Raw genomic sequence first — 16,956 nt, 5'->3', positions numbered from 1 at the left:
GATGTTTATGACATGTTTGTGTTGTCCTCCAGGTTCCTGGCACACGTGAGCCCCTATACAGAGACCCCTGTTGTGGCATGCGTGGTTTCCGGTTTCTTGGCCGCTCTGCTGGCTCTGCTGGTGAGTCTGCGAGACCTGATCGAGATGATGTCCATTGGCACGCTGCTGGCATACACACTGGTGTCTGTCTGCGTCCTACTGCTGCGCTACCAACCCGAGAGTGAGATCCATGGCTTTGTCAACTTCCTGTCAGAGGAGAACGCCAGGCGGAAGGGTGAGGGCATCCTGGCAGAGTGCGAGAGGGACGTCGGGTCCCCTCTGAGTGATGGGGATGAGTATGGAGGATCCACCACCAACACCTGCGGTGCCAAGAACCTGCCGTCTCTGGGTGACAACGAGATGCTGATCGGGAAGTCAGATAAATCTGGGTATACGTCCAGCCACCCCAACTACGGGACCGTGGACATGTCCTCGGGAATCGAGTCAGACGAGACGGAGAGCGTCTACCTCCAGAAGCTCAAGAAGCTGATGGGCCCTCGCTACTACACCATGCGAATCCGGCTGGGCTTGCCGGGGAAGATGGACCGGCCCACACCCTCTACTGGTCGAACCGTGACTCGCTGCGTCCTGCTCCTCTTCGTCCTCGTGTTCGGCTTCTGCTCCCTGGTGATTTTTGGCGCAGGCTCCATTGTGGAGGGGAGCTGGTGGGCTGTTCTGTTGTTGGTGTCGCTGGTCCTGGTGATTGCTCTGCTCATCTTCATCATCCTGCAGCAGCCAGAGAACCCCAAGCGCCTGCCGTACATGGCGCCATGTGTCCCCTTCGTCCCTGCTGCCGCCATGCTCGTCAATGTCTACCTCATGCTCAAACTCTCCAGCATCACCTGGATACGCTTCGCTGTCTGGTGCTTCGTGGGTGAGCAGGGCTCCATTATGTTTTACTTTAATGGAGTGGAAATGGCCCTGAGGGGTATTTCTGTTTGTGACTGGTAACTGACGTAGACATCTCTCTCATTACAGCATGAGCCTTGATTGTATGATTATGATTATACACAGTGCATTATAGCCGTTTATTGTTAGGGGTTAAGTGCTGTTGATTGAGTAAAATAATTTAACTAATTAATGACACAATTAATCATGTTTAATGATCCTGTCCCTTCTTCAAACTCAAGCTTTTAATAATATATATTAAAGGTAAGATATACGAATCAATGTAAGAGCCACACAGTGGAATTACATTTTTAGCAGTGTATCAATTTGGGCCTCACGGTTGTGCTACAGTTATTGTCTCTGTCACAAAGCTCCAAGGTCTTGGTGTTGTGGGTTCGAGCCCGCTCCGGGTGACCCCACTCCGATTTCCTCCCACGGTCCAAAAACACACGTTCGTAGTTGGATTGGTGACTCAAAATTGTCTATAGGTGTGAGTGAATGTGTGAGTGCGTGCCCCCTCCAGGGTGTGTTCCTGCCTTGCACCCAGTGATTCCGGGCAGCTCCGGACCCTGAACTGGATAAGGGTTACAGAAAATGAATGAATGAATGAATTAATGAATTAATGATAAAAAGTAATCTATGTTCTGAACTGTAGTGACGCTGCCTTTACATCTCCAAATAAAACTGCTAACATATCACTAGACTCTATAAAACCAGTGAATAATAGAATGACATTATGGTCAAATTTGGTAAAAACTATGAATTAGCGTTAAAAAATGAACCTTCTTCCATTGTATCACAGTCCTTTTAATGAAACCAGTTACACGTGGGTGGAAAACGGCTGTCTGGTGCCTCCTGCTGTTCTGTAAGTGCTGGTGTTGTTGTTATGTGTGTATGTGGCGGAGTAATACCAAAACACCTTCAGTCAGAGAGCCTTTATTCTACAACACCTCTCAGCCAATCACGCTACAGGGGATGGAGCTATCTCTTGTATCATTACAATTACAATTACTCCATGCTGTCCTCACTCTCACGTCCCTCTTGCACTGTCCACACTGTCCTCACACTCATGTCTCTCTTGCTCTGTCCATGCTGCCCTCACTCTCACATCCCTCTCACTCTGTCCATGCTGTCCTTACTTTTATGTCCCTCTTGCTCTGTCCACACTGTCCTCACTCTCACGTTCCTCTCGCTCTGTCCACGCTGTTCTCACGTCTGGTGCAGATTTCTAGTTTTTGAAAGGACAAGTGTGTCCTTTGTGTATAGTGTTTGTGTGTATATTTATATGTGAACGTGTGTGTGTGTGTGTGTGTGTGTGTAGGAGTGCTGATCTACTTTGGTTATGGGATGTGGAACAGTACTCTGGAGATCACTGCTTTGGAGGAGGAGGTCCACGCCAGCACCTACCAGCGCTACGATCTGGGAGTGGACCACGACATTTACCCCTCTGGGGGTGGGGCCTGGAAACCTCCCGGCCCCCCCAAGCCACAAGAGAATGGAGAACCCACTGATGTTCCGCCAGAGAACCACAGAAACCACAGTAGAACCAGAACCAAACGCCCCAGAACTGAGCCGGACCCAGGCTTCGAGGCTTTCGCGGTGGACGACGATGTGGACGATCCTCTGGAGTAACAGCGTTAAAATTAACATGGGAATTTAAATCAAGATACAACCCTTGGGCTAGATCCTTCCCCCTCTGCAGCCAAGCCTCTGCTCCGTTCGTTTTATCATCACCTCTGTTTACTCACCACGAGTCCGATCAGCTTCGGTCTGGTCCAAATCTCACTCAGCATCCAGGACAGCACAGGATTCGTTCCTTTTCATTAGACACAAATACCCTTAAAGGTGCAGTCCGTTTCTGAGAGAAGGTCTGGTCCTTGCCAACAACTACATTCGGCTACATTAAAGGTGCAGTCTGTCATTTTAAAAATCACCGCAAACACAATTAACCATAACAATAACAATGTTAGTAAAGTGATTATTGATAATTTCTGACAAAGTTCACCTCATTTTCCCTGAATGAACCAGTTCATGCTCCCATAGAGTGGATCCCCAACATGGAGGCCATGTTTAAAGTCCCCCTCTGTTCATTAATTAATCCCTAAAACTCCTCTCTGCTCAGAGTTACAAGTGCAGAAGTTATTTCCAGAATAACAGAAAAGTCTTCAAATTCTTTAAAAGTGTCTGAGCTGTAACATCAATCTATGAATATGCAATTAGTCCCACACCTTGTCCACCAACCCTCACTTGCATCTGGAAAGCCATGCCCCTGAGTTGATGGGATTAGCTTATTCGGTGTCTGAATCCATTTTTCTGGGACTAATGAATAAAAAACATGCTGATGAGACTGAACACTGGGTTCACACTGGTGGGGGCTTAGTACAGAATCTTTGACACATCCAGGCCTCTAGGTGTCAGTGTAACTGTTGATTCAGTATGTAGAGAATAGTCAGTGTAAGAAATGATTGACTGCACCTTTAATTGAATCTGTGTCATCAGACATTTCTTTGCATAAATTGATCTAAATCTAGTAAAAATGTCTAAAAATAGGAATGTAAATAATTTGATAATATTTTTATAACGCCTCAGAGCGAAAATCTTTCACTCCGACCAGGCGTCAATTTATCACACTTCAGCGGAAGCGCCATTGATCTTTCTTTTAATTCTTTACACTTTTCTGAACCAGTGTTGATCCTGAGCTGTTCCTTTCCCTTCTCCCCTTTTAAATTCTACTTTTTCTGCAACAGACTCTCAGCTGGACTCTCTGGGTTCTCTCTTGTCACAGCATTTGCCACATCACCGCATGCTGAGAGTAGAAACACTTTCCACACACACCCAGCCTATAAACAGACTGGAGACATGTTATACTGCTTTCATACAGCATTAAAAACATGTTAAATATTATATTATTATTGAATTTATTTCAGCGGTGTCGACTACACATAAAGTTTATACATGGTGTAAAATATGTTTATTAATAGTTATTCATCAGATTATAAATACATTAAAAGTCATTAATAATTAGTTGTAACACAGAAACAGAAAGATTAACACAGACTTGCTGTTTGCCAAATAGTGAACCTTCATCCATCTACAGTTAAACCTCAGATCTCACTGAATTCTGACCTCACTGTGTCTTCATCAGTCACATTAACCCCGTCAGCCCCAGCACATATTTGTTAATGAGTTTAACCCTTTAACCACAGAGTTTACTCAATTAATTTCTGACAGAACGTCTTTTTAGACTTTGACAACTAAATTCACATCCTCTGGCTGTTTTTTTCTTTGCATTGACATTTACAGCACACTCTTAAAAATAAAGGTTCTACAAAGGGTTCTTTGAGTGATGCCATAGATGGGTGAAGAACCTTAAGATCAAGTGATGGATTTTTTAAACTTTCAATGATTCTTCACACTCATACACCTCTAAACAAACACGGATCTTTATGGAACCAAACGTGGTTCTTCTATGGCCTCATTCAGAGAACCCTGTTGTATTACTTTTATTTTTAAGAGCAGTTCTGAAAGCTCACTGTTGCCCTTTCTCTCTCTGTGTTAAAGATGATTATTAATGCCCTTTAAGGTGTTTACAACCTATTTAATAACCATTTAATAAATAGATTTTAAACCATTTATAAACATTTACAAGTATAGTCTAATTTTAAGGTGGTACTCTGTGACATTTAAGGTGGAACAGATTTCAGCTTTGCCCAAAAGTTAGGATATAAGTTGGACTGCTCAGTCCTGGAGGAGCCGATTCTTTTATAATTCTACATTTGCTGCAGTCTCATTTCACCTAGCTGACTGTTATAAATCCTGGTTGTAAGATGTTAAATGCTGTATGATTGCATTATATACTTGTTTCTGGATGCACTGTTAAGAGACAGTGTTACTGCGGTGGAATGTAATGGTCCAGTTCTTTGTTAACTATCACAGTGCCACAGTTTTCCTACAGGAAGCCGGAGGTGACAGGTTTTTCCAGTTATCATCAGGTCCACAGCAGTGTCCAGACTATTACTGTACACTTCATCTAGGACTGTTTCCGTTTACTCTCACTTTAACAGCCACAGTTCTATGGAAAACCCAAAACAAATAGTCCCTCCCTCCCTCCCTCCTGCTGAATGTGGGTGATTTGCCAGCATGCCGACATTGTCCGGAGGAAAAAACATATCTCCATTCCTATTCCTATGATTTCTGCATTGGTTATGATTATCACAGGGGCTATACTTTGCTTCATGTGGAAGTTTCACGAACAGTAGACCAAAGTTTTTAATTCTGAACACACAGAGTTGCCCTACATCCTTAATTTAAAGCAACACTAGGTTGTGTTTTTACAGCTTTAAAGTCATTGTGATGCTCCACTGAAGTGTAATCAGGAAAACAGAGCCTCTGATGTTCCTACTCCAGGCTAAGCACTGCAGAAACAGCACTATGTAAGTTCTGGAGGATGGGGCAGGGCTCTGGAGCAAAAATAGTTTTGCGTTAAAGCACAGGAGATACAAGATTAATGTAGCTAATGGGAGGTTTTAAAAGACATTTTAGGCATTTCTATAAAGTAATATTAATAGTAATTCTTTAAAATGCCATTGCACTGGATTTAATCCTGCCGATAAACGAGGGTTCTACCAGAGTTCTTTAGTAAAAATAGAATTCTGTATAAAACCCTGAACACAGGAAGAACCTTTTGTATGATTAAATGGTTCTTCATCCTCTGCATCATGAAAGGGTTCTTCAGATTAATGGAGAATGTGCTGTGGATGGTTCAATACTATAGCACTATTTAGAAAAGCATTCTATACGGCACCAAATATCTGGTTCATCTGTTGTTATGATGTCATGCTTGTTTCAATAGAGGAACTACTTTTAGTGTCATAATAACCCTTTTCTAAAAGGTGCTGTATAGAACCATCTACAGCACATTCTCCATCAATCTGAAGAACACCTTCATGATGCAGAACCCTATAATCATGTAAAAGTTTCTTCGAGTGTTCATGGTTCTATACAGGACCTGGTAGAACCCTTGTTTTTAAGTGTACTTATTTTGATATTTTTAATAATTAATTGTATATTTCAGTTCTAAACTCTCAGAGTGGAACTGCAAATGTAGGGGTTTAAACCCTGTCCCACAGCTGGAACACTCAAAGCTAAGCTTTAATTTAGCTGTGCTGTGTTATTAGGGTCAGGCTAATTATTGTAGGTTAGCTTTCATTACCAGTTAGCTACATTAACCTTCTGACTTATCAGCTACGTTTGGAGGGGAAGGCTGATTTCTCTACAGAGCGCTGTAGTCGGCCTCATGCCCCGGGTTCTGCTCATTATGGAGCTCTATATCAGTAATGCTAAATGCTACATACAACAAGCTAACACTGCTAATTGAGAGCATGGAGTTCATTTGAGAAACAAACAGAACAGAAACGACTCTGGTTTGTTTGTGTCTTGTTTCTAGTTCATTTTACTCACAGTTAAGTCCAGCTTAGAGCCAGAACTCCTTATATGGGCATGAGGCTGACTGCAAAATATAACAACTAAAGTTGTAGCCATAAAATGTAAAACTATGCTCTACCCTGAGCTGAGATGCTGATTTTGAGCTGCTGACTGTTTTTTTTTTCTCAACACAAAAACTGAAAATGAATTGTAAACATCAAAACATCATTTAAACCTCCTCATCCTCCTCATCCTCATATCGACTCCAGGTCCTGACCCTCTAGCCCAAGAGGTGCCACTGCTAGTGTTTCGACGTTTGCTTGCGATAGTGCCTTCATCTGTCAGTGTGTGCTTTATCTCTGACCGTCACCTTCTCACACTCGTCTTTTTTCCTGTCGTCTGTCCTTCTCTCCGTCTGTAAAACTCTCTGTGAAATGACAACAGCATGACTTGTGTTTTTGGTAAAGGTTTTTGTTGGTTGCTTTATTTTAACGTCACCTTCTTCACAGGCAATCAGTTAATAACGACCGAGTGAATCATCAAAGCATTCTGAACAAGCGTTCTGTGTGTCAATAACATTAATACACACACGGAGTAAAACTGTGTCAGTAACACTGTTTGGGGTGTTTGTGGAGTTAAATCATAATTAATTTAAAGTTGTTTACAAAAACATGTTTGTATAAATGTATTAAACTGGTTTCACCAGGACTGACAGATCACTGTTTAACAGTGTTATTAAATAATTATCAATAGCTTAGTGTGGAGTTTATAACTCTCATAAGAGAAATGATGATGAGGAACTGTTTTATATGATGTGATTTATTTAACGTTCCATATCCAGGTCAAAAACATAATTTTCAATTAAATGTGACAGGAGAAATACATTTAAATGTAGATGGGTGTAACGCCGGGGCTCTGTGTTGGACCCAATGTCACCGTTCACTCTGTAAATGGCTGATGTTTATTTCTCGAAACAGTTAAAGAAATATACAAGTCCTAATCTAGTGGCAGCTGATTGGTTTAGAAATGAAATGCAGTTGATTCATTGTAGAAAGTAACATTATTTTACCCTAAAATTAAAAAATGTAAGTTGTAATGTAATGTAAAAAAAACTAAAATTTATATGAAAATATTAATCATAAACTTAAATGGTGTTTGCCCTCTATCCATCACTGGACTTTACCCACTTTTGATTTGTGGAGATTGTGTAGTGGATAACATCACTAAAGTTCAGTTAGAAGCTGGTAATTAATCTACATTAAAAACAACAAACTTGTTTAATTCATTTTGATAATTTATCTATTTTGGAAAATATTTAACAGTTACAGTTTAATTTTTGTGACAATTTCACAGAAATGGAGCAAACGAAACGGTTCACCTTTGGCTGCAATCTAAAATGTTTTTAACCCTGTAACACAGATGTGTTCAGACAGTGATGCTTTACTGAAAGGTTATCAAACACTTGTAAATAATAATTGATTATGAAGAAGCAGACGTTAAAATAAACAGTTACCACTTAATTTACTTCATGTTTAAAGTCTGTTAGTAAATCCATTATCATTTCCATCTTTCTCTCACTCTTTAGTCTTCACTCCATCTTCGCAAGCAGGCAGCTCTGTACGTTGCATGTGAACGACAGAACAGTTTCCTGACAGAGAAAAAAGAGAGGGAGAAAGAGGAAGAGAAAAGATAAATGTGGGCATTGTAGGAGGAAATCCTGAACCAAAATATATAAAGAATGTAAGTTCTGAGAGTCATTTCAAGCCAAAAACCATCAAAAACAACCCAAAATATAATTTTAATGGAACAATTAAATTGACTTTATTTCCCTAATTTCTCAAAATATAAATCAACTGAGATGTGTTTATTGTCAAAAATCTTGTCTTTAAAAGTGCAGCAAATAAAGTTTTAACCACCAAAAAGTAGCAATGTTACAAATAAAATGTATGTATTATTTTACATTTTTAAAATTAAGTTTATCTCATATCAGATGAAGAATCAAATTGTTGTCCCTGAATGAACCAGTTTATTTTACTTAGAGCTGGTTGCCAACATTTGGGGGCCACCATGTTTAATATGTGGAACAGACATGTCCAGGATATGTTTAGTATAAAGGGAGAAAACTGTCAAAATTTGATTAATTTATTTCTCTAAATATCAGAATACACCTCGAAGACAGGAGGCCAACACTAGAAAAGAGAAACAGAAACCTGTCTTGCCATGGTCCTTCTCAATCATGATCTGACTCAATCTTTTACCCCCTAAACTCCAGATTATTAAACTCCAGGTTATTAAACTCCAGTTAATTAAACTCCAGATTATTAAACTCTAGATTATAAAAATCCAGATAAATATACTCCAGATTATTAATCTCTAGATTGTTTTGAGATTTTTAAACTTCGGATTATTTAAGAGATTATTATATATTTCTATATTATATATTATATAATTTAATATTTGATCATGAGTGATAAAAATTGATAAAACCCAATTAATAGTCAACAGAGTTATGGTTAATATATGGATTACGTAAATTAGATTTAGATTTAAGATTAAAACGAAGAGAGTGTTAAAGTAAACTTTAGGATTAGAATTTAAACCTGGGATTATGGAGTTTCTCGTTATCCTAACCGATCCAGGATCATATTTATCTACTTTACTCTAACTTTATGGATGTGAACTGACCCTCGATCAGCGCTGCTCCCACTGAACATTACACATGTTGGACTTCATCAAGAATTAGAGCCAAGTTTTAGGCTTAAGACTAGGTTTTGTTGAGCCTTTATGTGAATTTCCTTGAGATTTAGAATAAATTATGAAAGTGAATTATAGAGTAATTCTGTTTACAGAGAAAACCAACATAATTCACCTTTTTTTACTGCATACTTGGTCAGTTGACAGAGTATTTACAGTATTCAGTTAAAATAGTTACACTGAGGGAAAGTCTACAGACTGTTAAAAGTAAATAAACAATAAGACAGAAGAGAGATTAACTGATATTCACAGGGTTGAGCATAGAGGACTGCTTTATACATTATTAAAGCTTATTAAAACTAGGAAAGTTTAGATTGAAATTGAGGTTAGAATTTCCCAAAAGAAGTATAAATTAATGCAAATGTATTTAGTATTCAGGATTATGTAAATTAAAGATAAGCTGAATGTTGAGACCGCAAACAACTTAAAAGTCAACTAAAACAAAATAAAAGCATTAAAGGGTTTATCTTTTGCTTTTTCTTATCTGTAGAAATATCACTCAAGATTTTGACTAATATTTACACCTAGAAGTATCGTTTAAAGTGATGAAGTGGTGTTTTTAAAGCCCTGCAGACTGCTGCTGTATTTCCTCTCATTTCTCAGTGACTCTTTGTGTAGTTTTTCATACAGAGCTTTTTCTTGGCCACGCTTGGTTTGTGGTGTTTTTAGTTTTATTTTTTATGGTGGAATGTGTCGCATGTGGAGCCGAAACTGGAGCAAAAAAAAGAAAAAAAAAGAAAAAGCTGCTAAATATTTGCATGTGCAACAACCACAAGTTGACAAAATACAACTCTCTGATTTAACAGAAAGATGAACGAGGGTCCAGTGTCTGCCTCAAAATTTGTAACTCTGTTATTTAAAATATATTTTAGCTCATTTTAACTAACTATTTTAGCTAATTTTATATGAAATAACACACATATTTAATTTTCTGTTCTCATTTATTTAGTTTACCACAGGCTAAAGAATGTCATATACAGAATAGTGAAAGATCTGGAAGTAGTCATCCAAAGTACCCAAAGATCCGTGAAGCTGTTTCCTGTTCAGATTTCTCACTCCACCTTACATGGCACAGCATTTACATTTCTAAGGCAAATCTAATGATTCTCTTAATATCAACCAGATAATCCAGATATTTGAGAATGTATTTATAGTCATATATGTCTAATCTGAAACACTGTGTACAAGCTAAACTCATTAATTTGGTTAATGGCATCCAGTAAAAAAGCCCCTCACATTTTCCACTCCACCTTAAATGGAACAGAAGCAGCAGTTTATGCACTATTTGTTAAAATTAGAAAGTTTATCTTGGTGGACCTTAATGTACTGAAAATTTGAAAATTGTCACACATTAAACCATAGTTGTAATATTTCTTGCAAATATTTCCTTAATAAAGCAAGAAAGATTGCTACCAGTGAGGTTTCCATAGGCTTTGGAGATAAATAAATGTACAGAAATCTTTCTGTAGCTGGAATTTACTGTGGAGTTTATCTAAAGAACAGTTCCTCCATTCTACTGCCACTCCACATTAAACCTTTCAGCCCCACTGTTAATAGCATCTTAAATTTGAGACCACTTGTTTATACAACCATTTTATTCACAAAATGTGCAATAATTTTAATTTGGCCAATTGGAATGCTTCTGTTTATCTCTGATAAAATGTATGTTGATATACTTTAGATATAATCATAAATTTCCAAAATATATTTAGTTTTTACTAAATATATGGAGCAGCAAGTTCTTTCTTATCAGACTCCAGGAGGTAACTGCTGTGCCATTTAACCACTGTATAGTTTAAGGTGGGCTGGCAAATGATAATTCTAACCCTAACCCAATCTCAGCTTCATGGATATGTTGATTGGTCAAAATAGAAAAACTCAAACTTAAATTAAACTTTAATTAAACTTAAAAACAGTGTTTAACTTTGAGAGTTTCACTAGTTTTACATTGTTCTCTCCATGTGAGTGCTAGTTAGTGATAAGCTAACAATAACCAACAGTGAAATATGCTTTAGTTACTACGTTAAAACAACTACAGCTTTTAATCCCACACCACTCTGAAAACTTCACAGATGTTTCAGACTAAAGCAGAACTTCAGAAGCTCAGGAGAGTGTGAGAAAAAGTGAGGGAGTGTTTTAAACAGGTTTTTATTATTAACTTCAGGATCTCTGAGGTGTCTTTAATAGACCACCACACTCACCAGAGCTAAAGAGCTTTTAATGTCCTCTGTTTAGATCATTACGGCACTTTATTTACATTTGGATGGACACTATATTACAATCTGTGTCTTGGCGAGTCAAATCATCTTAAATTTATTTGATATATCATGTATTTCTGGGTTTAAGAGCGCTATAACATTATTTAGGTCTTTTTCTTTAGATATTACTCATGTTGTAAATAAGTTTATTAGAATTATTTTATATCTCTATATATTAGAAAACATCAGTTTAAGACACTTTCACTGAAAAATCTAAATTCTCATCTGAAAATATCAGTGACGTAAATTTTTATTTTCATTTAAAATTTACTTTGCTTATATAGAATAATTCAGTTGTTTCTACTCTTTTATTTCCTTAAGTGTGTTTCTTATTTTCTTACAGATGGAGCTATGAAACCTGTTAAAATTGTATTATTAAATAAAGCTATTATTATTATTTTATTTTATATAAACCAAATTTAAAATGCTTTCACTTGCCAAGATATGAAAAAAGGCCTATAATTTTAGTTGATATGTCCCAGACTGAATAATCATTCCAGTTCTATAAAAATATTAAACTATTGTAATGATATTATCAAATGTTGGCCGTAATTAATCTTTTAGAATAAATAGGAGAAATAACTGAGAGGTATTTCATGAATATATCTTTAATAAATCAGAACTGAGCTGCTGGTTGTTTACTGAGTGTCAGGGCTTGTTGGTGGTGTTTTTTTTTTTTTGTGGGGTCCGTGGAGATGGGCTTCTTGTTTGTTCTGCTGTGTAACTTTTGGTGCGAATGTGTTTTTGTGTTTTATTTAAACAGAATCTGAAAGCTCTTTGTTGTTGTTGAGTCTGTGGTTCTGCTGCTGCACTGTGTATGAGATCATGTTGATATAAAAAGTTATTTATTGCAGATCTGATAAAAGCCTCACTTGCTGTTATTTTATTTCAAATATTTTATTTATTTATTTAGCTTGGGACTGGGTTTTTAAACTGATCGTGGGAGAGTTTCTGTGTGAAACACTAACGTACCGAAGGGTTGCCGTGGTTATGCGAAAGTATGAGACACATTTAAACACATTTACACACTAACAAACAAACATACGTGTGTGTCTCATCCTCATTGTGGTCTGTGTCAAAGTGGAACAATATGGATTTGATTCAAACCATGCTGTTACACGCTGCAAAAAGATATCAGCCAGTGAAACATCAAATATACACAGAATATCTAATTTCTCATCATCTGATTTCTGTAAATAATTATAACAACACTTAGACCTTAATTCCTAAAGACAGCTGTGGAATAAATAGTAATATATGTTAGTAATTGTTTTTGGATAATATTTTTCATACAGAATTCAAATTTTTCAGCTGTTATTAGGAAAAAAAATGCTAAATTCTTCTTTTGATTTTAATGTTGTAACTCGGTAGAATACAGCTGAAGGCCTTAGACTATAATTGTATGATTGTATGATGCAATTCAGTATAAATTTGCTAAAATGCTATAGTAAATTGCCATTAATTTGCTGCTAACTATGAGAATCCTACAGGGGGCGCCACAAAAAAGCCTCACTGTAGAGCAATTGTTCCACGTTTCCTTGTCCGCTTATTTTTATTGTTGTTGTATTCTTGGCTCTAACATCACTGTTCACCACTGAGGGTTAGTTCAGATATTTCTCTGCATTTTTACTTTTAGTTTTTTATAGACTTTTATAAAAATGCAATCCCTTCAATTTAGGATTTAATTTATTGAAATAAACACAAATTTATCATAATTGTGCAAAACACACTTTTAAATTCTCTCATTGTTTTTGTTATTATTTGATATGATTATTTGAAAATAGTTTTAATTTTTCAAAGCAAAATTTTAACAAGAAGTTTGAATAGTAAATGTTTAAACAAAATTATTGAAAAATGTTAAAACATAACTAGGAATATTTTTAATAATGGTATGATATCTACAGGAACCTCCTGATGAGAAATATTAGCGATATTCTCTATATTTACAACTGGTTCACTTGCTGTGTGGGGTTTTGCAGTTCGTGAGGTCATATGGTCAAACCCTGGACTGTATGATGATCAGAAACGAACACAAACTCAAGGCCTGGACACTTATGAGAGTCTCATAAGAAAACGTCCCCCTCTCATTCCCAACTGTTCATCATTTCAGGATGTGTCCTGTGTGTCTCCAGCAGTGTTTGGTTTATGGTGCTACACCTGCAAAGCAGAAGTTTGGACACACCTACTGGAAATCCGTTTTTATCGTCTCATAAATGTGGAGTATTAGACACTTATGCTTAACAGAACATTTGCACAATATCTTTGTAATTAAAGTAGCAGTCAGTCATTTTTGCCTCCCAAAAAGTATTGAACAAATTCATGAAAGTGATTTTTTTTTTTTCAGGGTCAACAGCAGTTTGATTACTCGTCTTCTGCGAACTGCACTTTAAGGAAATTTCATTATGTTGTTTGCTATTTTTAATGGTGAAAATTACTGATTGCTCCTTTAAAGTGTTTTTTTTTCTTTCTGTCGGAGGTTTTGTCCAGGTGAGAATTAAGGAAAGAGTAGATGTGTCCAAACTTATGATTGGCAATTTTTTTTAACAATCCTGCAAATCCACAATATGCAATAATAATAATTATGACAATATTTGGTAAATATTGTTCCCTGAAATGCCTACTGCATATATTTATTTAAATACCTATAGCTATGCCTAAACACATACTGTGTTTACAATCCCTGTTTCTGGAAAAGTCACACACTTTATTTTTATTTAACAACGAAAGCCCAAAGAACAGATTTCAGTATTGTCTCTGAACTGGACTGTAATTCTGTAAATATGAACACATTTAGAATCGGATGCCTGCAGTTCACTTCAGAAAAGTGGTGACATAGGTGATTTTCCCACTGAGCTCCATCCCCTTTCCTTTAATGACGCTGTGAAAGCGTTTGGGAACTGAGGAGACTGAGTCGGGTTCTCTCTTGATACTAGACTTTGGCTGTTCAACATGGTCACCGTCGTCTGATTCTCCTCGTCATAATGACCACAGAAGACAGATCTGGATGTAGGCTGCTCACGCACTCTGTGTCAACAAGGAGACACACCATTGTAGAACACGCAGAATGAGGCCTGGCACCATCCTGCTGAAACAAACATGGGCTTCCCTGAAAAAGACGTCACCTCAATGGCAGTGTGTGTCTCTCAAAAATCCACTTACACACTTCAATAAACTACAGACTTCTGTGTCTGTATATATCACAGTGTGATGAGGGTTTCTCCTGCAGAGCCATTTGAGGGCTGGAAAGTCAGGCTCATTTAGCAGTGGTGTCTGACTTTGACCGACAGGGATTGAGATTTCTGCAGAGATCCTGAGTCTTCGGCAGTGTTGTGGACAGGAGGAGGTGAGAGAAACTCTGTGAGATTTCACACTAAGAATTTTTCTTTTTCAGCTGTTTGATTCTGTCATGGAGTTTGGCCCAAAGTGATGACTACACCCCTTTCTGAGTGCTGTCTACACCCTCTCTCTGAGTGGTGACCACGCCCCTCTCTGGGTTGTAACCATGCCCCTCTCTGAGTGATGACCACACCCCACAATGAGCCTTGACACACCCCCTCTCCTAGTAGAGACCATGACCCCTCCCTGAGTGTGGACCATAGTGGAGTGGAGGCCACACCGCTTCTCTGCTGCAGAGACTTACCTTTTGGTGGATGCTCCTTTGATCCCTTTTATATTTTCTTTTTTATAGTGGAGCACTTCTAAATGGAGGAAAATTCTATAAAGTCTTAGCTCTTATTTCACCTCTGTCACCACTTTTCTGGACCAAGTTGCAGGCGTCAGATTCTAAATGTGTTTATATTTACAGAGTATGGTCCAGTTCAGAGACAACTGTGGAAATCTGTTCTTTCAGCTTTTGTCTTTAAATAAAACACAGGAGAATGAACTCAGCACAAAATCCTGTTTTACTGTGGTTTAAATAATGTTCAGAGATTCCTGGAAACTAGGATTGTAAGAAAGTTTATATATGCAAAACAACTCTGAACCAAAGCCACAAGAATCTGGCCTTGTCATCTTTCTCCTCCTGTTCGTGTTTTTTTTATTATTTTATCAGAACTCTTGAAGGACACATTTTGTTTCCCACAAGAGCTTCAAGGTTTCAGTGATAAAAAAAAAAAAAAAACAAAAAAAAAAAAACATTTATGTCAAATATTCTGGATTTGTCTGCATCATCGCTGTCCAGAGAAAAACCCGTACTGTACCTTTAAAACAGTACCTTTACAGGAGAAGGAAAAATCTTCTTAATTTTCAGTGGAAGTCAATGTAAAAACGTTGAATTCAGAGTAATTTCTATTGGTCGATTCATGGAGATATGGAGAAATGGAGATACATGTTTTTCCTTGGACAGCGATTGGAACAAGATGCTCTGTAGCAGCTGCACAACTCTCAGCTGTGGAACAATGGAATCTCTGTGGCTGAATGCCATCAATCCCCACAGTAGAGATTCAATTTTCCTTCCAGTGTTGGTGAATGGAACCAGGCATCTCCATGTCTCCAACACTAACCTGTACCTCCCTGCTTCCCATGCACTGATGGAGTAATTTCATGAGTGAATTCCATCGATCCAGAGAACACAGTTCCACGGTTCCACAAACGAGAGGAACTCAATCGCCCCAGAGAACACAGTTCCACTCTTCCATGCACCAGAGGAACTCCATCGCTCCAGAGAACACCGTTCCAGTGTTCCACACACCAGAGGAACTCCTTCGCTCCAGAGAACACAGTTCCAGTGTTCCACACACCATAGGAGCTCCTTCATTCCAGAGAACACAGTTCCAGTGTTCCACACACCAGAGGAACTCCTTCGCTCCAGAGAACACAGTTCCAGTTCCAGTGTTCCACACACCATAGGAACTCCTTCACTCCAGAGAACACAGTTCCAGTTCCAGTGTTCCAAACACCATAGGAACTCCTTCACTCCAGAGAACACAGTTCCAGTGTTCCACACACCAGAGGAACTCCTTCACTCCAGAGAACACAGTTCCAGTGTTCCACACACCATAGGAACTCCTTCACTCCAGAGAACACAGTTCTAGTGTTCCACACACCAGAGGAACTCCTTTGCTCCAGACAACACAGTTCCAGTGTTCCACACACCAGAGGAACTCCTTCGCTCCAGAGAACACAGTTCCAGTGTTCCACACACCATAGGAACTCCTTCACTCCAGAGAACACAGTTCCAGTGTTCCACATATCAGAAAAACTCCATCATTCCAGAGAACACAGTTCCAATGTTCCACACACAATAGGAACTCCTTCACTCCAGAGAACACAGTTCCAGTGTTCCACATATCAGAAGAACTCCATCAGTCCAGAGAACACTGTCCCACTGTTCTACACACCAGAGCTAGAAACACTTCACACTTGGGACATTTGGCACTTGGGAAACACTGTGGGACATTTGGCATAGGTAATGGTGATCTTTGGCTAATTGGTGATCTTTGGCTCATGTGCAGCTGCTCTGATGTGTTCTCTGGAATTATAGATTTCACTGATATAAATGAGGCAGAACCCCCCCCCCCCACACACACACACACACCGCTACCCAATGGTGTCACGTTACTCTCATATTCAAATCTAAACTTCTCCACCACCA

General features: G+C 38.3%; 1 protein-coding gene across 1 annotated transcript in view; it reads left to right on the top strand.

The window, feature by feature from the left end:
* The window catches only part of slc7a14a (solute carrier family 7 member 14a), a 37,732-nt gene extending 30,141 nt beyond the window's left edge, over nucleotides 1–7,591 (top strand). Inside the window, exons 7-8 of the mRNA XM_066662398.1 lie at nucleotides 33–913; nucleotides 2,249–7,591. Coding sequence (XP_066518495.1) covers nucleotides 33–913; nucleotides 2,249–2,559 — 1,192 coding nt within the window. The 3' untranslated portion in view covers nucleotides 2,560–7,591. The remainder of the gene's footprint in view (nucleotides 1–32; nucleotides 914–2,248) is intronic.
* Nucleotides 7,592–16,956: the final 9,365 nt, after the last annotated feature.

This window comes from Hoplias malabaricus, chromosome 1 (assembly GCF_029633855.1).
Source record: "Hoplias malabaricus isolate fHopMal1 chromosome 1, fHopMal1.hap1, whole genome shotgun sequence".
Classification (NCBI taxonomy): domain Eukaryota; kingdom Metazoa; phylum Chordata; class Actinopteri; order Characiformes; family Erythrinidae; genus Hoplias; species Hoplias malabaricus.
This window is presented reverse-complemented; position numbering and strand designations above follow the sequence as displayed.